Genomic DNA, 23,303 nt, shown 5'->3' on the forward strand with positions numbered 1-23,303 from the left:
TTTCTTTGTATCGAAAGTAAAATTTTGTCAATTAATTTTTCCATTTATATAGTCTATTTTTTTTTTTTTTTTTTTATAGATTGTGTATTAAAGTTATGTGTTTGAGAGTAAGAGATAGCTCAAGTGGTTGAGCTTTCCTCCTGGTTTTAGAAATTTTGGGATCGATTCTCACCATGCACTTGTTACTCTCTAAACATTTTTAAAAATAAAAAGTTGTATGTTGCGAAAATATAGATGGAGAAAGTAACATTTTACAAGTAATTTTTTTTTTTAAAAAGAGATGTGATGATAAAATCCGTGGGCATTCCAATCTACTGTAAAATAAAACGTAACAATCGAATGTCGTTTCGGCTGTTGCCCACAGACTTCACCATCTTCATTCTTCAATATCCTATCCTCACCTTAACCCACCGCTTAGCTAACTCAACTCTAGTTAGGTCTAACAAATTCTAACCCAATTTCCCTCTAATTTAATTTTTAATTTAATTTAATAAAAAAGCACCCATTTTAAAAAAAAAAGGAAAAAGAAAATCCCTGACATCCTCCTATAAATAGATGGCTCGAGTAAAGCACGGTTTGCCAAATTAGCTAGCGAACCGCAGCTTACAAGAATTTCTCTCTCCTCTCTTCTTCTCTTGCCTTTCTCTCTCTAAAAAAAACTCACATTTTCTCTCTCTAAAAACCAACAAAAATGGCGGCAAGACGATCAAGCGGACCAGTCCTAAGGTCTCACTCACCTTCAGGAAGATTCGGTTCCAAAACGACATCGTCTTCTGCTTCAGTATTCGCTTCTTCAAGCTCCAGTACTTTCACTTCTCGAAGCTTCCTTCAACGTTCAGCTTCTCCTACTCGCGTCAACCTGTACTCCACCGGTTCATCGCCTTCGTCAGCGGTCCGATTTAATTCCGGTTCAGTTTCACCCAACCGTTCGATTTCTACTCAGTCGGTACGACGTCAACCGGCTACAACCGGTCAGAAGAAGAGCTGTATGTGTTCGCCGACGAATCATCCTGGTTCATTCAGGTGTAGTCTTCACAAGAATGCTCCGAACCGGAATGCTTCGGTTCAGCCGTACCAGTCGAACCGGCTCTTCGCTCGGCGGTCCGCGATGACGAACTCGTTGGTGAGAATCGGAACTGTTGAAGGTGATTTGGTGAAACGAGCTTTGGCTGCTTTGATTCGTCCTTCTTCACATCAACAAAAAAGAAGAGGTGACTTTCAGCCTAGAAAAAGCAGGTTATCAATGGTGTCTGTTGCATAAAATTTGCAATTGAGTTAAAATTAGGGTTAGGGTTTTTTAATTTTTGGAGAAATTGGGGGAAATTTTCTCAGAATGTTCTAGATTTTCCGGTGGTGGAAGAAGTTTCGCGATTCTGACGATCGAAGATGACTCCAGAAGAAGAAATTCAGAAGAACATTGGACAAATTGAGAAAATTTGTGTATATATACCAATAGTATAGTATGATGGCAGTATAATTACAGTATGATCATCGAATTAAGAACAAAAAAATCTTGAAGAATTTTTGGACAGTTTAACAAGGACTTCTTTAATTTTAATCTTTTTTTAAGCGAACTAACTTAATTTTTGACAAATTCAATCAGATTCAATTATCGTCAATTACGTCGTCGTTTTATGATTTGGATGTGATGTGAGTGACGCCGTTTCATTCGTTCAGTTCCGTCCCGTTCCGTTCAGTCCCGTTAAACTTCTCCGTTTACGTTGGTGTTACTCGTCTGCTCCGTTATGTGAGGTATTTGTATACATCTTTATTAATTTTGGTTTATTATTTGTTAATTTTTTATTATTAATTGATTAATTTCTAACCTTTTTTTTTTAATTGTGTAAACAGGGAATATTATGAATATTATTATTAAGACTGTATTATTGTGGAATTGAATAAAAATGGAAGTGGAGTTGGAAATGTTGGACCCTGTACAATGGAATTTGGGACGAAAATGGGACACAGAAAAATAATGGTTGTCTTGATAAGGAAGTCTTCCCAACCAAGACAAGATTGATTAAAATTTTAAGGATATGATTAAGGATCGAATTAAACTAATCTAGTTGGAAGTGGACCATATGATTGATGAATTTAAGTGCCACTACCCCACTACACAGCTGGATCATAGTCATCTAGGAGTATAAAATTTAATACCAAAGTACAATATTTACATTAAATAATTTTAAGTAATAATATAAGGATAAGTTTGAGACGGACTAAGCACAATAATAGGAAAATGTTATATGTTAAGAATTATATATAAGAAGCTATAAGAGGAACGTATAAATGAAATATTTTCACTAATTATACTGATTATGTGTGATTTTGTCATGCATATTTAGGATCGGTTTACATTTACTGAACTGAACTAAAATACTGATTGGAGTTGAAATGAACTAAATTGAGCTGAACTGAACTGATTGGAGTTGAACTGAAATGAATAGAGCTGAAATAAATATTTTATAAGAGAAGGTAATCATAAGCTGAACTGAATTAAATTAGACTGAATTGAAATTAAGTTGAAATGAACAGGCCTTTAGACTAGTACCAAAAAATAAAAATTATTATAGTGTACTAACAAAAGTTATGACTGAAGACCTAAGTAATAATTACCGTTACGTTAAGTCTCTATAAGATAATACTCGTATTACATAGTACTCATATTATTAATAAGTTATAGTAATGGAAATAAGTAAGAAATTACCTGTAGAATTAGAAATCTTTATTGTCTTATTGGTAATCACTCGGTATTGTAAGTCAAAACACTTGGAGAACAAGTATAGTATTTTTCTATTAACATACTAAAGTTCAATTAAATTAAATGTAAAGTACTCTGTAGTGATTTGTGTATGCAACTACAAAAGAATTAAGGAACTAAAGTAAAGTCTAGAAGATTGATCAAGTTGCTCATATTTTGATGGAAGATTAAAAAGTAAAATGGGCATATTTTAGAAGTCAAAGGGACAATTCTCTTGGACTTGACCCATTCGATAAGGGCAGTTGGGTGGGAGACCTTGACGCTTTCAACCTAAGAAACTTTATGCTTAAGAAGAATCAATTATTGCAAATCACTATTAGCACACCAATTTATAAACACATCGTTCCTAGTTATGGACTCATTGTTAAGAAAATTATCATAAACTATGGGCTAGATTGGGTTGCTAGTGAATAGTGATTATATAATTGCATTACACAAATCAATTTAAATTTTAGTCAAACTATTGAATAGTAACTATTTTGACTTCACATAGGTGTAATAGGGTTAGAAAAGTACATATGAATTTATTGACTATTTCTAAGTATCCAATTTGACCGTTTGACTTCTAATTTTGACCACCCTTAATGAAGAAGCCATGTCATAAACATAGAGTAGTTGTTATTTGTTATGATTGGGTGTAGACCCATAAGATGGTTGAGCGATATAGATAATCGGCCTTCAAAATTAAGTTTGATCGTAAACACGTTTTAGGTATGACTTTTTTTTCTATTTGACTTAATTTGTACTTTGTAGCATGTTAGCCTACGTAATACTGTTAAAGAACCAATTCAACCAAAAGCTTAAGTTGCTAGCTCTGATACTATGTTAAATGACCAACTCAACCAAAACCTTAAAATGATGGTTGAGACCTTTGAATATGTTTTATACTCTATCAAATACATATAAGTGTCCAAGGTTTCTATAGTTCATTTTTCTCTGTGGCTAATGAAGAAATTTTTACATGCACGAATTTTTGGCAAATTTTCAACCACTTTTACTGCTTAAAAATGCTATATGCTGGTAGATCTTAGGAAATTTCTTGTGATAAGTTGCTTAAGGGGTTTATTAAAGGAGTTAAGCAGTGCATTTATATATTTTGATATAAGTCATATAACTATAAAGCGAATATTTGCCATTAGACTCTGCCATATATATAAAAATATAATATATTATTCAATCAAATTAATTTTTCAAAACTGTGTCAAATGCACATGCATTTTTGACATAAAAAACTTAGATCTTGTCTTTCATATAATATTTTCATACAGTATTATTAGACTATCGATGACATGCATTAGAAACACTGAAACAGTATTGGTACTGCTTAGAAGATGCCAGGCACTAGTACACTACATGCTTCTGCCACTACTCATCTCATACTCAAATTCATTATTATTATTACGATTATTCCCATCGCCTCACTTTTTGGATTTGATGCTATCCTAATTTATGCAATTGGACTTTCTTTCCGCAACTCAGATATACGTATTCACGTATTATATTTGATCAAAATTCGTCTACATAATATATTTATTTTTTTAGTATACTTTAAAAACATTGATATCTCACGGCTTAGCCACCACACAATTTGTAAATATTACCGATAAAAGTTATTGTTACTTAATATAGCTAAGCAATTGCAGCCTCTAATTTACACAGCTCAAGGATTGCCACATGTAAATGTGGAAAAGTTTGCTAGCTTAGAACAATCCTTGAACTAGTTTTGTAATCTTCAAAAGCAAAGAGGAACATGAAATGTGATTAAACTTATCTATTAAGTTAATTTTAGGCAAAGTTGTGAAACAGTTTAATTAATGTCTCGTTAAAGTATATATACTTTAATTTGTATGAGATAGAGATAATATTGCCAATTATTTTATAGACGTAACTCAAAAGTATGTGCGGCTGCTATTATTGGATATGAGTGTAAGACCTTCTTAGATTAGCAAAATATATACTACATATTCTAATTAAGATTAGTAAGAAAATAAACCAATAGAATAACAGATATACTACACTTACTACATAGCCACATACAAAGAACCGATTTCTTTATAAGAAAGAGAGAAGCTTTATAAGAAAGAAGTTCTATATGTTCTTCTCAAATGGGAAAAGATTATAAAAGAAAAAAAAATGTTAGGCTAAATATCATTTAATACTACAAAAAAATAAAAAAAAAAAAAACTTATAAATATATCCTTTGAACATCTTGAATTTGGGAGTTGGGACAATCTTTGTTTTAATCGTTATCTTTAAACTGTCACTATTAAAACCATCTCGAATTTTACTACTACATATTTTAATTTCAAAAAGTAACAGCACGACAATCTATAATCCCACTAGAATTGTTGCAAGCTATGGTGTGGAAGCAAATAAGCAACATTGTGATTATAATAGCTGTAGTATGTAGACATCTCTAAAGTCTAGCTTATTGATGAGGTAGCTTACTTCCTAAAAAATTATAATAAGGGCCTGTTTTCTTCAGTTTAATTTCAGTTTAGTTTACTTTAGTTCTGATCAGTTCAGTTCTAAATTTCTTTCTCTCATAAACAATTCATTTCAGCTCTATTCAGTTCAGTTCATTACAGTAAATAATCGGAAAATGTCCTAACTAACTATAAATATTATTCTTTCAATCTTGTGCTAAGCTAACACGTACAAATTAAAACGTTACAATTAATAATGAGTGAATTACTCATCTACGATGTTCAATCATTTTTTTGAATTTAGGGAGCCAATTATACCTAAACAGATTCACATAAGCTTAGATCTGGGACACTGTAACATAATTACTGAATAAAAAATTGACTTTAAAAGATACAATTGACAATTTTGACATGAAGCTGATGCTTACTGAGTAGGATTATGACTAACACGTCACTTTATTAAGTTTATTTTCTTTTTTAGGGAATCTTCTACTTCGCTGATCCAAATATCTACCTTTCCAGCTCCTAATCTACTAGGCATACTCACTTCATTTTCTCTTTTGTTTTTTAGTCAAATGAACTATTCAATTTTGTAGGTTATTTTGAAGATCCATTAAAACACTTGATTGTATCATTTTTCTTTATTTGTTGCTTGATGAGTGATGTACATGCAAAACATGTACATAATTGATACCGAGTAGTAATTAATACTTATAACAACGTCGAAAAAGAATGAATAGTCCATAATTTTTATTATCTATTTATATATCTTGTGGATGTAGCTACATACCGAAATTATCTTACTATCTTAGTTAGAATCTGATTTCCTATTTTAAACTTCTATGGTATATTGGTATATATACAAATTTGCGTCAATCACCTATTCATAGTATATGAGTTACTCTACTTAGGCCAGCTTACATCCTTTAGGCTCTCAAGTGTCAAGAGAGTACGTTCAACTTCTATGAGGCTATTTTCCAATCGCAACGTTCGTGTTACTGCCGTTACGATTGCGGGAGGGTGTTAGAGATATGGGATATCGAAAAATATATGTCTGATATATTTTCCGTAGATATCATTAAAGGAATAATATATTTAGGTTTATTTTAAGTTAAGATATATTTAGAGAATACATCTTTAGGGTTTATGATTATGGTAGTATATCTTTTAGGAATATTGTTTCCTATCTTATGTTGGTAGGTTTTATATAAATACTCTACCTATTGATGAATAATAATCAAGTCATTCTATTCTATTTTCTCTCTAATTTAGCACTATTTCATGGATTTTATCCTTATCCTCTCACCTTATGTGATATTCATTTCTTACCTACACACATATACTTCATTCCTCTGTTTTTTTTAGTTGACACTTTTTTGATATCATGGTTGCCAATGCATGTTTTTAACGCTTAATAATAAAAGCGAGTCAAAGTGTAGTTTGTGAATAGCGTAAAAATCAAATGGTGTCAACTAAAAAAACGGAGGAAGTATACAACTATACAAGCTAACCGAGGTAAGTATATGTGTAAGGCTTAGATGAGACGTGTAATGAACTACGGTGGAGTAATAAATAGATTGTCGATTATATTAAGGCCATAGAATGATAATGCTCCACATATATTGGAGTGTTGCATATCATCTTCATTGTATAAATCAAATTGAAGTTAAGAAAAATGAACATTTGAATTTACAGGGAATTTAATAAAATAAAGAAGGTTGGATAAGAAGATAGAAGTAATGAAGACGTTTTGGCTTTTGCTGGTAGCTTAGGCCATCATGTCAAAGTTGGATAAGAGAAGAAATAGATGATGATGTATAAGTTGTTGAATTATAATTATACAAGTTGAATTAAATATAATTAAAGGTGATCACACTATTTAGTGGCCCTACTAATATTCCTTCACCCAAAGGGTACCCCCCCCCCCCCACTTGACCTATATAAATTGTACGCCCATATTTTCCAAAATTAGCGGACTTTCATTTTCATCACTTGGCTGCTTAGCTTGCTTATGAAGTACATTTAGAGAGTTATACATAGTAGCAATTATTACAATTTACTAAAATACAACAATTGTGTGACTCATTCATGAGTAAGCTTATCTTTGAGAGTGACCCTTAAACCCTTAGGCGCCCATTTTTTGATTCATTCGCGTTGGTAAGCTTATCCGAATTATTTATACCTTTAAATGTTAGATTTTAGAAAATCTACAATAGCTATATCGAGCTTAGTTGTTTGGGTGATTTAAATTTACAATATATAGTACGCTATGATCTTTTCTATTCTACTTGCAAATTGCAATGCAACTATCTTAAAATAAAGCATACTCTACTTGTAACTACCGAGATTTTTTGTTTTTATTGCAATTTTGTTTAGTGGCAACAATATGAAACTTAATTGGACATGAGTGGAAGGTACATACATCCAAAATAACGTTGCTATTAATGCATTTAGTTGTATTGTTGCGCTCTCTAAGCAATGACACCAATTGTTGTATATATAGAGATCCAATAAACATGTACTAGTCCATTTGATTCCTATCAACAATGTTCAATATGCATTGGGAAATAATAAAAAAAATAAGACATGATATAACACGGACACATACATCTTTCTAGTTAAGTTAGAGATTCTTGTAAATTAATAAGATCATATAAAATATTATATTGTATATATGAAGTATTATCTTCAATTCTTCACAATCTGTAAATCATACTACTCATACCCGCGCAACCTAATACGTATCATCAATTAGATCAATACATGGTCTAGTGATAAGAGTTACATTTCATGACTACATCATTATTATTATAGCTAATAGAGTAAGTATAATTAATCCGCAATGTTATAGGAGAGGTTTGATCGTGGAAAATAAATAATAATAATTGGTATAAAAGTGTAACAAGATAAAATTCCATGTAGCTAGGTAGTTGCCCATACGATCGTTTGGATGGGGAGATCTAGCTGAATCCACTGCACAAGGTGACAAGCCATGTGATAGACTATTATCCATTCCCCCAAATAACAGGATAAGGGGAAGGGAGATTTTATTTTAAACACTATCCTCTATTATTATTTGTATGTTTGTTTAGTTTGCCATTTAATTTGTCTTTTGTGTAACGTTCCTATGAGTTGGCATGCCAATATTATTATCACTATTAATTATGTGACTGGTAAACTATGGTGTCTCATATCATGTCCATGTGCAACTAATTTGGCTACTTCCTACGAACATATTTGATGTGACTATATATTATACGAGTTGTACTAAGTATATAATATGCTTGTAAAGTACTTTTAACATAGGATTATTAACCAACATTTTATATTAATTATAAGCTAAGGGTGATTAGTTTATTAATCCTTGCTTCTTGGATATTTTTTCTACTTGACAACACATGAATAAGAAACGCAACATGTTTTCTTCTGCAAGTTGCCAACTTAGTTATGACTTTATATTAAGATAATAATATGATTACAATTCTTAAGTTGTTAGTGAATTTAATTAATTTAATTTGTTGTCATACAATGCCCATGAGTTCGTGCATGAAGTCTTTGCCTAAATAAATTTGTATATTTCTATAATTCTATGTATTTGTATATCTCTCTATCTAAATGTAGATATGTATCAATAATTTGCAGCTTAAATTTTTTGTTGTTGATGCATGTATGGTGTGGGAGCCTATGATAAAACAAAAGTGTTCGATCTACAAAATTAAAAGAGGTGGGCTTGGCCGCTTGGAAGAGGATTTTATTTGTTATTATATGATTTGATTCAATAATAATATTTTTATGAATTATTATTATTATTATTATATATATATATATATATATATATATATATATATATATATATATATATATATATATATATATATGAAAGGGAGAAGAAGTTATGAATAAGCTTGAGTTAGTGATTAAACAAGTGAATGAAATTCACTAAGTTTAAACAAGGGATATTCAAGCTTGGTCTGATTTTTTTTAACTAAAAAAGTTTAAGATAATTTAGATATGTTTAAATGAGGAACAAAGTGCTCCTATGATTGGTTAAGAATTTAAGATAAATTAGAGTTTGTTCGAAAATGTAAACATATAATGAACACAGCTTTACCTTAATTTTTAGAACATAATAATTCATCTAAAAGTAGTATATTGTCATATCAGATTACTACACCAAGCCTATGTACTATTAGTGTTATTACACATTGAATATAGATTAGCAAGATATCACATAGTGATAGAGAATATCCATAGAATATTCTCATCTTAGATTTAGGATATATTTTGTATAAGATTATCTTTGATAGAGTATAAAACATATTCCTGGGTCTCAACCATAAGCTTAAGCTTTTGGTTGAGTTGGTCCTCTAACATGGTATCAAGAGCCAACCCGTGACACAAAGGTCACGGGTTCGAATCTCATTCACCCCTCCTTCAAAGTGGAATTAATTCGCATCAGGTATGGGTGGGCCTGTGTTGCATCCACATTTCAAGCCCATAGTATACTTGTTCTTATAACTGGTTCAAATTACGATCACAATTGAGTTATTTTGATATAAACTAAAATGCAATTGAGCACAACCGGGCTTGCTTTGCTTTATTTTGACACAGCTTAATTGGGCTTTTATGTGGCCGACCCTTGCTTCATGAGTTGATGAAAATTTTACACTACACCCCGGTGTAGCTTCTGCTACCTACACCCCCCCTCCCCAAGTGACGTCATTTTGCACATATAATATTTCAAAACTGAACATATTTTATTAATAGTTGTAAATGAACATACAATTATTTATAATTGAACATTTAATTAAAGAGCATTATTATAGATGAAAAATGTATAAAATTTATAATTTTGTACTTGTTATTGAAAATTTTTGAAGGTAGCACACACTCCTTATTGTAATTGTTAGAATCGTTTCCATGAAAACTACAACATAGCACACACTCTTATTGAAATTCCTTATTAAATTTGTTAAAATAACTAATTCATGATATAATTGGGTGCTTTAGTTAGTAGTATAAAAATGAAATTTTAAGTATATGCACATATTCATTTTAAAATTAATGCATTTACTAGTTGATCATGAATAAGAACGAAAATGAACATTTATCAATACGTAAATTAACATTTATATAATGAAAATGAACATTTATCAATACGTAAATTAACATTTATCATCTATTAAAATGTGAATGACGTTATACTAACATATAAATGAACATTTAACAAAATGAAAATGAACATTCATAAAAATAAAATAAAATTAAAGAAATAATAAATAATAAAAAAAATAACTACGAACTATAATCTTTATTTCTCTTCTCTGAAACGGTTTCCTTCGCTCTGCAAACAAAACCGAAGAATGTACAGATATAATTTATTAGTTCTTCAATAAAAATTGCTAAAATTATAGTATAATACTTACATTGATTTACATTACTATATATGTAAATGAACATTATGAATTTCATATATGATCAAAATATTTCATAGTATGCACAAGTCAGTTTCTCAACTCACATGAATGAATATTTATGCATTTCATAAATGTGCATAACGTATCATAAAAATGAACATTTTTTATTTTGGCGTATAAAGTCAAATATAAACTCAAATAGATTAAAATATACAAATGAACATTTATAATTCAATATATGTTCATATATTACCTCGGAATTGTAGAAATGTTAATATCTATACCATAAGTTTTAATATCTTTTAAAAGTTCTTGATCTACAATAGGAGATTTTTACATTGACTATGTACTACTTTATAAATAAATATTTGTATTAATCATTTATTAACATGTGAATGATTGTATACTAATATATAAATGAACATTTATCAAAATGAAAATGAACATTTATAATTTTTTTTTTTTTAAAAAAACCACTACGAACTAATTTAATTAATGCTTACTTTTCTCCAGATTTTTTTTGGCGTTCTTCTCTGAAGCTATTTCCTTCATACTGCTATAAAAAAAAATGAAATACTTCATACTCAAAATTCAAAATGTACTTGTTCAAATTACTAGTTTTAAAACTAAAAATAGTAAATGTTCCTATAATACAATTGCAACAATAAATTATAAAAATTAGGATTTATACTCTTTTTCGAATTAAATATGAACAAAATCACTTACTCCTTTGAATTTCGACCTTGATTTGTTGAATCATGTAGCAGTTGAACAGCTTTTTTGGATAATTTGTCACAAATTTTGTTGAAAATTTTGGATTAGAAAATGCTGAAAATGGGTGTAGAGAGAGAAAATGCAGAAAATGGGTGAGGAGAGAGAAAGTGAAAAAAGATAAATGATGGTTTGATTTTTATTGTACAATTGCAGAAAGTATATGAGGGAGATTATGAGGGGGGGGTGTAGGGTGTGGTACCTACACTAGGGTCTAGTGTATACCAATTAATGAGTTGATACTTCTTGTTGGGCTATATTTGGACTTTGAAATAGCCCAAATAGGAAGGGCAATCTCAATGTTTATTTTTTGACACCAAATAAATATCTACGCCATATTTTGGGCTTATGTATACTAACTAATTGAATGGGCTTATCTTTTTCAGAAGTGATAAATCTGTACCAGTCCAAATATTCATTTTCTTTCTACAACTTGTCAAATTTGTGAGAAAATGTGTTTGGAGGATTCCCAAAACTCCAACTTAATGTTTTTATTTGTTAGTTCCTATAGTTTATAAGCATGAAATAATAGTTTAGCAATGCAAGTGAATCCCTAGGGTTGGTTTAAAAATACATATAACTTCGTTCAAATATTATATTTGCCTTTTCTTACTAGTCTGTGTAAAGTTATACTTTATTCGTCCTTAATATGATTTTCTTTGATTCTCAAACAGAGTTATACGGAAATGATTTAAAAAATTTCAACTTGTACGTTCAACTCAAACCGATCTTTTCGTTAAATGAAGACAAAATGGAATGAGCAAAGGCCATTTCATCAGGTTAGATTTGGCATGTGATCTTCATGTGATGACTTGTAGACTTTTATTCCTAAACTAATCTAGTGTTTTGTGATGCATATCACCTGCCTACCTTTAATTTGGCTTCACATTTGCATATAAAAAAGAACAAGGAAAAAAAACCAAAAAAGAGGACATGGTCTCAGATCTTGTTCTCATCTAAATCATACCTCAATCCAAACTATGCCCCCTTCAAAACCTCAAAATTCTCAAACAATTGTCATCACTTATTGTTAAACATGGGCCTGGGCCGCACCCGCAAACCAAGAGAGAGAATCCACTTCACAAGTCCAAGGAGGTTCCATCCCAAAACCATATGGCAATAGGAGGAGTAGCCCCTTAGCCTTATAAAGTGTTTAATTCTCTCTTCTTCAACCAATGTGGGACACTTACATGTGGTGACACTTGAGAGGTTTATTCTTTAACAAAACCTAAGAACATAAGATAGGAAACAATCTTACAAATAGATAATATAGTGCAACATATCTATTGGTAATTTGGTACGTTTTGAAATGGAGTGTCTCAAATGTCTTTCGATAATTTTTGATAGTATGTGTATGTTGTTTTCTTTAGCTTAAAGTAATTGCAATATTCCGCAAATTCAATGACATTACAAAATCGAATAATATAATGCATGTCCTAGATAGATACATTTGTCAATTCTAATCTTGTCAATTTCGCTTTAATTAAAGCTTTAAACACTATTTGTAATTATAATAATGGAATATAAATACACAAGCAAATATTATTCCATTCATGTATTATATTCACGAGTCTCTCTCCCTATAAATCTCTAGTCTTAAGTGTAGTATTATGCTTTAAGCAAAAGCAAAAGATGTTCAATGGTTCATATGTACTTCCAAAGGATGCGGAATTTAAGTTTCTTGTCACTCACCCAAGTAGGGCCATCTTGCATGGAGTTAACTAAGGATTATATGTTGGACTACCTTCCTTAATTCTTAAAACAATAATTGGATTTATTGGATTTTAATGAGTGTAGCCGTACAATTTTCAATAGTTTAATTTAAGGGGTAGTATTGAAGACTTGTTTAATAGACGATCAATGGACAAATAAGTTGTGATGTAAGAAAAAGTTCATAATATTTCAAGAGAAATTAATGTTCCAAGAAAATTTACCGCCTTATAAAATCTTCAATTGTGAAAAGTGGTAATTTTGTGAGATTTTACATACTTCATATTTTTAGTTTAGTAATCTTAATACCAAAAAGAATTTTAAGCAACTATGTATGACACACAATGTTTGATCGCTGAAAGTATATTGCAGAAGCAAGTTATTTGCACTCAGTTCATTCAAAGTGTTCTTACTTTCACATTTATGAATAATGATACCCACTAAATTGTCTAGAGTCCCATGATTTTAAGATTGTGATCTAAAGTTAAACAAAAATATCTCCTTTAAATCAACTATATTGTTTGATTATTATTACTCTCTTATTCTCAGAAGTTTACATCATCCATTATTTTCACTTTATCAAGAGTTAATTTATAAAAGTGAATAATTTATTGTTCGTACATGATTAGCATTAATAAATAAAGTAAAAGAAATGTGAGAAGTCTGAGAGATTGTTATATACAGTCGGGTTGTACCGTAATCATCAAATTAAGACAAAAACTAATCTTGAATTAGTTGGGTGTACGGTACAGAATGTATATAACAAATTCTAAGAATGATACCATCTAAGAAAAACCGTTGCAACATTTTATAAACAATCGGAAAAAGGGAAAATCTTTAAGGGACGACTTGGACAAGAAAGCAATAGGCATTAAAGACTATACTCAATTAGACAGTCGTAGTTTCTACAAACGGACAGGAAATTGAAGATGTCCCTATTCAAAAGATCCGAGGTGGCCCCTAATTCTTCACAAGCATAAGACAGCATACACAACCCACTCACTCTTTTACACTTCTACCCCTGCTTTCCCTCTCTTCTTCTATCTTTGAGAATCAACTCAAATTCACCAGCATTTTCCCACAAATCAATGGAATAAACCACCCAAAACCCAGAAAAATTCATAGCAGAAATCACAAGTTTTAATGGTGATGAACTTGAAAGTGGGTAAAAGACCACCATGGGTGGGTTTAGGAGCAGCAGTATGGGTTCAAATAGCATCAGGAAATCCTTATACTTTCCCACTTTATTCACATTCTTTGAAATCAGTTTTAGGTTTTAATCAAAGGCAATTAACAATGCTTGGAGTTGCTAATGACATTGGTGAAAATGTTGGCCTTCTTCCTGGGATTATCTGCAACAAATTTCCACCTTGGGTTATTCTTTTTATTGGGGCTTCTTGCTGCTTCTTTGGTTATGGTGTTCTTTGGCTTGCTCTTAGCCGCACTGTCTTGTTCTTGCCTAATTGGCTGGTATAACTCTTTCCTTTCTTATTTGGGTTTTTGTTTGATGCATTGTTTTTGCTAGTTTTGGAGTATCTTTTTTGATTAGTTTGTTCTTCTTTTGGATCAAATTGGATGTCTTTTTAGGTATAAAAATGTGAATTGATAATAGATATAGTCGTACGTAAAGGGCTATAATGTAGACGAGATTTGATCTGGGCATTGCTGGATTGCTGGCCACCCCATGTTAGGTTATTGATATTTTTGTGATGATGGGCCTAAAATCTAAATGTCAGGTCCAAAAAGTCTTGGTTGGTGAGGTATTACGGTTGGTTATGGTAGAATTTGGGTTAAGCTAAGGAGAAATTTTGGTAAAGATGTGATAATTGGTCTTATTTGAAAATAAAGAGATGCATTTTAAGGCATCAATATTGGTGATGTGGGTAAAACTAAAGGGAGGATTTATAGGGTGTCCATATCATTGTGTCTTTCTCTACATTAATAGCATATTATGTTAGAGCATCTGTTCTCGGTTGCACCTAATAATAGACTCTTGTTCCTATTGGATTGTTTGATCCAATATGTGTGTTCGTTGACTTCATTCCACTTTGTTATGATTCAGACTTGTTAGCATTACCCACCAGAATAGTATTGTTAAGGTTTTAGCCTAGACACTTCAATTACGTATATGGAAATATTCTTGGGTTTGACATCCTTGTGATTGACTACCAAAATACATATACTAGTTTTAGTATGGTGAAAAGTTTGACACAATTTATTTGATTTGGAGCATTTTGGCGGCATTTCAGTGTGCCATTTCTGTAGTTTTGAAATTGATTTTATTTTCAGTTGGAAGAGCTTGTGAACTTCTTTGATTTTTGCATATTTAGTCATTGGCTAAATCCCCCAGACATTAGAACTCTATAAGTATATAAGCTTGTACTAATTGCAATTTTTTTTTCCTTAATTACTCCATAAACGGCTTCTTGTTTCTACAATTTATTGTGGTTCATTCGGATGTACAAAAAAGTCTCTTGAAATTAATCTTCTCATAATCTGTGTATGTATGTGTGTGTTTATAAATATGTTCCCCTCTTCTTGTTCCATAGGAAAACTATGGTCAAAGTCAGAGGTTCAGCAGAATTTATAGTAATTAGCTTTTGAGATATGAATTTGTAAATGCTTCATGATACCGGTGTTTGATTTGAACTTCAAAGAGATAAATTGATAAGCAAGAATCATGTTTTGCTTGTGCTTTGCGAATTTCAAACTACTTTTTAATATGCTACTTGTGCAACTCTCTTGGCTTTAGCTCTCTTTTCTACTAGAAACTGCGATTTCACTTTTAATAATGTGTATGGATGCAATAATGCTTGAAATATTATTAAGTGGGTGTTAGAGTGCCCAAGTGGAAGACATAATAGGAAGGCTCCCAAAATATCCATTTTGGAAAGATTTGGAAGGAAAAGCATCTCTGTTCTTTTTTTTTTTTTTTTAAAAATAATCTTTCAAAGCTGAAATCAGAGAATGGTTTTTCTCATGTTCTTGCACCCTTTTCGGTCTCTTCCTTTTGCCACCAAAATTGCTATTGAATCGTATAATTAATGCATGTGTTAGTTATGATATATGTTCATGAAGGTTTGCTGTACATTATATTGGTGATAACCAGAATACATTATTGTTTTATGTCTTTTCGGGTTAGAATTTGGCAACTTGAAGTAAAATATACATATACATAGGGTGAACAATGAAATAAGTAACTTCAAAATGATTTAAAGCTGTATGTGACATGCAGATGTTATATGCTAAATTTTGCTACTAGTTGCTTAGCCACACTGCCTTTGATGAATTTCTTGATGGAATCTGTCAAATAAGTTATTGTATGTGTAGAGAAGATAAATCTTACTGTACTCTTAGTTTCATCACAGTTTCCATCTCTACTTGGTTCTCTTGAAAATCATCACTTGTTGCTGTTGATATTGCTTTTTAGGGCTTTTACTTATATAGAAACAAATAAGCAGAATTCTTAATAAAGAGATTGCTGCAACTTAAAAAAGAGCTTAAAGCTGATGACTTAACTTTCTTTGCTATGCAGTTGTGGCTGGCACTCGTTGTTGGCACCAATAGCAGTGCATGGCTGAGCACTGCAGTGCTTGTTACCAACATGAGGAACTTCCCTGTTAGTCGAGGCACAGTTGCAGGCATCCTAAAAGGCTATTCAGGCTTAAGTGCTGCTGTTTATACAGAAATATACAGTGTCATTCTTCACAGCTCCTCTCCCAACCTCTTGTTGTTCCTTGCTCTTGGAGTTCCTATCTTGTGCTTTCTCGTTATGTACTTTGTACGACCTTGTAGTCCATCTTCCCGAGCTAGCTCTGCTGAAAACAGCCACTTTGTTTTCATTCAAGTTGCTAGCACTCTTCTGGGCATTTATCTTCTCACAACTACTATTTTGGGTGATTTTCTTTCTCTAAGTCGTCCTGTTTCCTACATCATACTTACTGTCATGATATTCTTCCTTATGGCACCTCTTATGGTCCCATTAAAGATGACACTTTTCCCCTCAAATCCAAGAGCTACTGGGATAAATGATGCACAAGACACCGATTCTTTGATTGAAGATGGAAAAACAGAACCATTGTTAACACCGACATCCTCTGAAGCAAATCTGAAAAATTTGTATGAGAACGAAGATTTATCAGACATTGATCTGCTTCTTGCTGAGGGAGAGGGGGCCATAAAGAAGAAGAGGAGACCGAAACGTGGGGAGGATTTTACATTTTGGGAAGCAATTGTTAAGGCTGATTTTTGGCTTCTTTTCTTGGTATACTTTGTTGGAGTTGGTTCAGGGGTAACTGTTCTTAATAACCTTGCCCAGATTGGGATAGCATATGGAATGCCGGATGCAACAATCCTCCTTACCCTCTTCAGCTTTTTCAACTTTGCGGGCCGTCTAGGTGGTGGTTCTGTTTCAGAGTACTTTGTCAGGTCAGTATCATTACAATAATTTATGTAGTAATAATAGTATAACTAAAGCTAAATGTATCTATCACTAGCAAGGAGTATTACCTTCTGAACCAAGCACTCATCTATACTTTAACTTTTCACCGGACTGCATAAACTAGGTGAAGAAAGGTGCAGACGTTATGATCGAGTTTATGGCAAATGTCATACATTCATCCCCTTAACTATGTGGTTTGACTCGTTTGAGCGTTTGACCCATAAAGGCAGTGTTGGTTGGCCCAGCCTTCCACCGAAATTTAGTCTAGATCTCTCTACCTTTCAGAAAAAAGAAAAAAGCACTCGGTCTCCTTGTTACGGTGCACCTATCAGAAAATAGCATTTGGCCTCTATTAACATCTCTGGGGTGAAACATCGACTTTCATACAGTATTTGCCTTTAAGAATTTGTCTGAACTCTGAGGCTGCATAATTTGCGGTTACATAATGAACTTGGAGTCTAAATCTTACTCCGTAGTACAATAATCTTGCATTTATTCACAGTGCTCTCTATATATGCAGGACAAGGACACTTCCAAGGACAATCTGGCTGACATGCACACAAGTAGTCATGATAATTGTGTACCTTTTATTTGCTTGGGGAGTCAAGGGCACCCTCTATGCGGCAACCGGGATGTTAGGTCTCTGTTATGGCGTACAATTCTCTATCATGATCCCCACTGCCTCTGAATTGTTTGGATTGAAGAACTTCGGTGTAATCTACAACTTCATGTCTATTGGCAACCCTCTTGGTGCGCTCCTCTTCTCAGGTTTGCTAGCTGGGTACATATATGATCACGAGGTTTCAAAGCAGTATGGTGTAAATATGCTATCTGCTAACTCACACACTTGTTTCGGTCCAAACTGTTTCCGTATCACTTTCCTTGTACTGGCTTGTGTTTGTGGCATTGGCTCCATCTTGAGTGTCGTTTTGACCATTCGGTTAAAACCCGTGTACCAAACGCTGTATGGTGAAGGATCCTCCCGGCACCCTACAAGTTCAAGTAATTGAGATACTCCAGAGCTTGAAATTTGTGAGTCTGCAACAGCCTTTTTCTGTTCTTTTGTGAGAATCTAGATCATTTAGTATGCTTGTCTAGTACGCCAAAGTATTTTTGCTTGCTCAACATCCATATTAGATATAGGTACGTCTGTAGTGTTAGCTGGTGATTCGGTGAAAGTATATGGTAGCGGTGTTATACAGTTATGTGTGAACTAAGCTTGTGTTATATTGTATGAATTAGCTATTGAATTTTTATAAAGATGATGTAACGGTTCATGTTGATATGTAAAAATGATATATATCATTTACAGGTCTCTATCCCTCATCATTCTGATAGCATTATTTTTCAAGATTTCCTGTTGCCGACATCCATTATTCTCACAGACGTAATCTTACTCATTTAATTCAAGCTCAACTAGAAAGCGATACGAAATCAAAAACAATCACGACCATGACCACGACCAGTCGACCACGACCACTTCCTATTAAAGCATTACCCTGAGTTACATGGGCCGTGGGCCATTCTTGTTTTTTGGGCCACAGAACACATACCAGGCCCCAATCACCTAAAATAATGGAGTGAAAAAAAAAAAAAAAAAAAAAAAAACGCCTTGAACAGACCAACAGTCAATTTTTATAACGAACTTTGAGATACTTATCCATTAACCAATGCAATGGATTTTTTCTGTTAAATAAAAACAGATAAACTAACTTTTTTTTTTTCATTCAAACTTCTGATCCTACCATTTCTCTCGCTCTTTATATAAATCTTATCTGACTAAATTTGCAATTGTTCTTCATTTTTGTGTTCTGTTTTTCTTAAGGTTCACACTATGCATATAACTTGGAGGAAATCAGCACCGTTCAACCGGCTGATCAAACTCACTCTCTACCGGAGATTTTTCAGCCGATCAGAGCGGTCTGTTTCGTCGTCATCATCGTCATCGTCGTTGTTGTCGTCATGTCGAGCCAAGGTTGAGGGTAGTGGCCATTATAAGGCAGAGTCTTGTTTTCTTGATCTTGAATCATCTCCAGGATTGTTGAGGTTGTTCTCATCCGGGCTTTTTGTTATTGGGTCGGGCTTGGGCCTCTGCTACTGGGCTGGTTCTTCGAGCCATGGCGGGATTGCCTTCGCCGATGAAGGAGGAGTTGTTGATGAGGAGTATTCGGAGGTTCAGGAAGCTGCCCCTCAGAAGAAGCCTATGTTTCTCTTCAAAGGTTAGCTTTCCCTTTTGTTTTGTTATGTATTAAATAGGTAAATCTTGTTATAAATCATGTAAATGTGATGTAAGATTAGGATTAATAAATAATGGGACTAATGGATAATATTATACTTGGATGAAATCTTTATGGATATAAGGATAGAATTATATTTTGTTGTTGAATCTTATAATAGACTATATAGTCTCTTTTAATTAAACTGAAAATTTTTCGATTATTTGTCATTATTGTATACTCTGTATGTAAGTAGTATATGTAATTGAAATGGTTTTAATAGCTGATCGTGACTCTTTGTTATTCTATGTACTTGTATATATGTAATGTGGCAAATAGATGTTCTGCTAGAGTCTAATGGAAACAACCTCTGTATAATGGCTGTGAGCGCTATACTACATTCATCAAATTAAACCCCCCAACCTAACACACATTGAGAATTTGAGAGTTAGGACTCCGGGTTTATCTGTGGCAAATATACCAATAATCGCTTCCCCTCCTCGTACTTAAGGTCTTTAGTTCAATTCAATGCTCACCGAGAATGGGGACAGGATAGGCCGTATTTAGGTGCTCTACAACTCTACAAGATTGTGTTGTTTGGTAAACTTTTTTCGTCACTGCTTTTGTAAAATGTGCATTTGCTGCTCCTGTAATTGTTACATACCATCAGAAACAAATATAAGTAGTACTGCTATAGGAGGTCTGAGGACTCTAGGTTTCTCAATTGTCACACTTTCCTGTTGAGAAGAGATATAATGTAGTACATTCCATTATAATCTTTATTTCAATTCTTAAACTTATTAGACTTCAGAATAACTAACCGAGTTCTATTACTTCTATATATCATTTCCAGTATCCAATTTGGATGCTTCATACTTTGACATGGGTATGTGCACTTGATACTTCAACATAGACTAAAATCATGACGAAGCCTGACTGCCTTTGGCTAACAGAATAAAAGCAATGCGATGCTTTAATTAACTGTCCTGTATTGCTGTCAATTAAATTTTTGACACAGAGAAAGTTGCTATGTTTCAGATGAATACAGAAAAAGAGTTTTCTTCAACTATGAAAAACGTATTAGACTACGAAGTCCACCAGAGAAGGTAAATTACACACCCCTCTTACGACAAACATTATTTCAATGTGACATAGTAAGGTTTGTTAAGATAACTGTGCGTATTTCAGGTTTTCGAGTACTTTGCTTCTGCTAGATCTGCAAGTGGGGAATATCTGATGACACCAGGGGATTTGATGAGGGCGGTTGTTCCAGTGTTTCCTCCCTCCGAATCCAACTATGTTAGAGGGGGATATCTCAAGAGTGAAAAGCCACCTGGAGAGCTGCAATGTGCTCCTTCTGAGTTTTTCATGCTCTTTGATACCAACAATGATGGCTTCATATCCTTTCCCGAGTGAGCTGCAAATCTTTCACTTAACTAAAATCACTAGGATATTTTTCCTCTGTTCTAGGCTTTAAGTGACTCACATGGTTTTAACTCGCTAACCTTGACCATATATTTAGCTTAATTATGTATCGTGTTAAAATGCATATAAAGTACAGTTTATAAAATTCTTCTAAACAATTATTTTGGAGAGATTACTCTATTTTACATACACAATTACTTTACAGTTATATACGAAGTATATCATATGCCTTGAACTTGTATTCATGTTTCATGTTACATATGATTTTCAGGTATATATTTTTGGTTACCTTACTTAGCATACCCGAATCAAGCTTTTCTGTGGCTTTCAAAATGTTCGACCTAGACCATAATGGGTATGCGGTAACACTTCATGTTTCATTTTCTTCTGAAATGATTTGTGATTTCTACATTCCTGATATTTTTTTTTTATTGTCAGAGAAATAGACAGGCAGGAATTCAAAAAGGTAATGGATTTGATGCGAACATATAATAGACAAGGAAGACAACATAGTGATGGCCGTCGTTTTGGGCTCAAAAGTTCAAGCATTCCTGTCGAAAATGGTGGCTTAATTGAGTATTTCTTTGGTAAAGATGGAAATCAAGCTCTTCACCATGACAGATTTGTTCAGTTTTTGAGAGATCTGCATCTTGAAGTATGCCTTCCTTCTCTCGAATCTTTAGCCTTAATTATTGTCTAAACAACTTCAAGTACCATGCTCCAATTTGCATCATAAAAGTCGCTAATTTCCCTGCATATTCCACACAAATTTTCTATTCCGTAATCTTCTTACATAATATTTCAATATACATACTATACTACAGAGTACTATTTTGAAAATTCAGGTAAAATCAATTATATTGGCTGTATACACCTGACAGAAATGTCACAATTATTACCACCTTCTGTTATGTCCATTTTAGCAGATGGTAATTTTTAAAATAAGAAATAGAAGGTGGTAACTTTTGATGTTTTTGAAAATAGAAGATGGTAATTTTTAAAATAAGAAATAGAAGGTGGTAATTGCTAAAATAGACATAATAGAAGGTGGTAATTGTCAAATTTTCCTTTTTTTTTTGAAACAATGTCACAATTATTTTTAAACCTTGGTCATGTAGTACATCTAGCTTTAATAGTATCTTGATCATTTTAAGTAGACGATCGAAGTCTCTGATGCTGATTTCAAAGCAGCAAATTAAAGTAAAACAGTCAATTTAGACGGAAGCACATTCAATATATAATTGTACCTCTTCCATGGATTGACAGATTGTTAGGCTGGAGTTTGCTCACTATGACCACAAGTCGCGGGGGACTATATCTGCTAGAGACTTTGCTTTGTCAATGGTGGCATCTGCTGACATGAACCATACGACTAAGTTCCTTGATCGAGTTGATGAACTAAGCAATGATCCTCACCTAAATAACGTACGTTTCACATTTGAGGAATTCAAGGGATTTGCCGAACTAAGGAAAAGTTTACGTCCACTTTCTTTGGCAATTTTTAGTCATGGCAAAGCAAATGATGGACTCTTGACAAAGGACGATTTTCAAAGGGCCGCTTCTCATGTATGTATCCTACCTTCCTCCCATTTTTTTAACTCTTGACATCTATGTTTGAGTTTTAGTTTAGACCTCATCATCATTATATCGAGTACATTAGAAGGTCCTATGTTTCTACTGATTTGTTAAGAAATAATCCAATTGTTATTTATTATCATTGTTATTTATTATCATAGTTATAGATGCAAACAAACAACAAAAAAAATGATGAATTTTCTAATTGGTGCAAGGTATGTGGGATTCAACTAACAAAGAATGTGGTTGACATAATATTTCACATCTTTGATCTGAACCGTGATGGAAGTCTGAGCTCTGATGAGTTTCTGAGAGTATTACAAAGACGAGAAAGAGATGTTACGCTCCCTAGGGAAGCAGGGTTTAAGGGATTATATTCTTGCTTGGTGGACTGTACTACTAATTGCTCTTCAGTAAGGGGGGTTATGTAGTATCTCTGTTACTGTTATTAGTCATGGCCAAAGAAATGTTGATTATGTTGCTGAAATTTTTTTGTCCAGCACTATAATCTTAGATATAATATGTGGATCAAATTGCAGATTTGTATAGCACTTATAAACC

At 32.8% G+C, this 23,303-nt stretch overlaps 3 protein-coding genes and 1 long non-coding RNA gene across 4 annotated transcripts; 3 read left to right on the forward strand and 1 right to left on the reverse strand.

Annotated features, from left to right (window-relative positions):
- Positions 1 to 584: 584 nt before the first annotated feature.
- LOC145612517 (uncharacterized) lies at positions 585 to 1,558 on the forward strand. The gene has a single exon (XM_081667869.1). It carries the CDS (start codon positions 692 to 694, stop codon positions 1,259 to 1,261), a length of 570 nt encoding a protein of 189 aa, XP_081523995.1. The 5' UTR covers positions 585 to 691; the 3' UTR covers positions 1,262 to 1,558.
- Positions 1,559 to 10,348: 8,790 nt separating this feature from the next.
- Positions 10,349 to 11,547, reverse strand: LOC145610138 (uncharacterized). The gene is made up of 3 exons (XR_014106220.1): positions 11,331 to 11,547; positions 11,108 to 11,157; positions 10,349 to 10,531 (listed from the first exon to the last, which is right to left on the reverse strand). It is a non-coding gene; the product is annotated as an uncharacterized LOC145610138 (long non-coding RNA).
- Positions 11,548 to 14,114: 2,567 nt separating this feature from the next.
- Positions 14,115 to 18,839, forward strand: LOC145610287 (protein NUCLEAR FUSION DEFECTIVE 4-like). Its single transcript, XM_081665608.1, has 3 exons — positions 14,115 to 14,555; positions 16,621 to 17,513; positions 18,047 to 18,839. Exons 1-3 carry the CDS (start codon positions 14,229 to 14,231, stop codon positions 18,534 to 18,536), a joined length of 1,710 nt encoding a protein of 569 aa, XP_081521734.1. The 5' UTR covers positions 14,115 to 14,228; the 3' UTR covers positions 18,537 to 18,839.
- Positions 18,840 to 19,256: 417 nt separating this feature from the next.
- On the forward strand, positions 19,257 to 23,282 carry LOC145610288 (calcium uptake protein, mitochondrial-like). Its single transcript, XM_081665609.1, has 7 exons — positions 19,257 to 19,745; positions 20,781 to 20,848; positions 20,931 to 21,154; positions 21,439 to 21,522; positions 21,606 to 21,822; positions 22,434 to 22,733; positions 22,958 to 23,282. Exons 1-7 carry the CDS (start codon positions 19,361 to 19,363, stop codon positions 23,171 to 23,173), a joined length of 1,494 nt encoding a protein of 497 aa, XP_081521735.1. The 5' UTR covers positions 19,257 to 19,360; the 3' UTR covers positions 23,174 to 23,282.
- The last annotated feature ends 21 nt before the right edge of the window (positions 23,283 to 23,303 follow it).

The sequence above is a fragment of the Chenopodium album genome, chromosome 24 (assembly GCF_948465745.1).
Source record: "Chenopodium album chromosome 24, dcCheAlbu1.1, whole genome shotgun sequence".
NCBI classification, from domain to species: Eukaryota; Viridiplantae; Streptophyta; class Magnoliopsida; order Caryophyllales; family Amaranthaceae; genus Chenopodium; species Chenopodium album.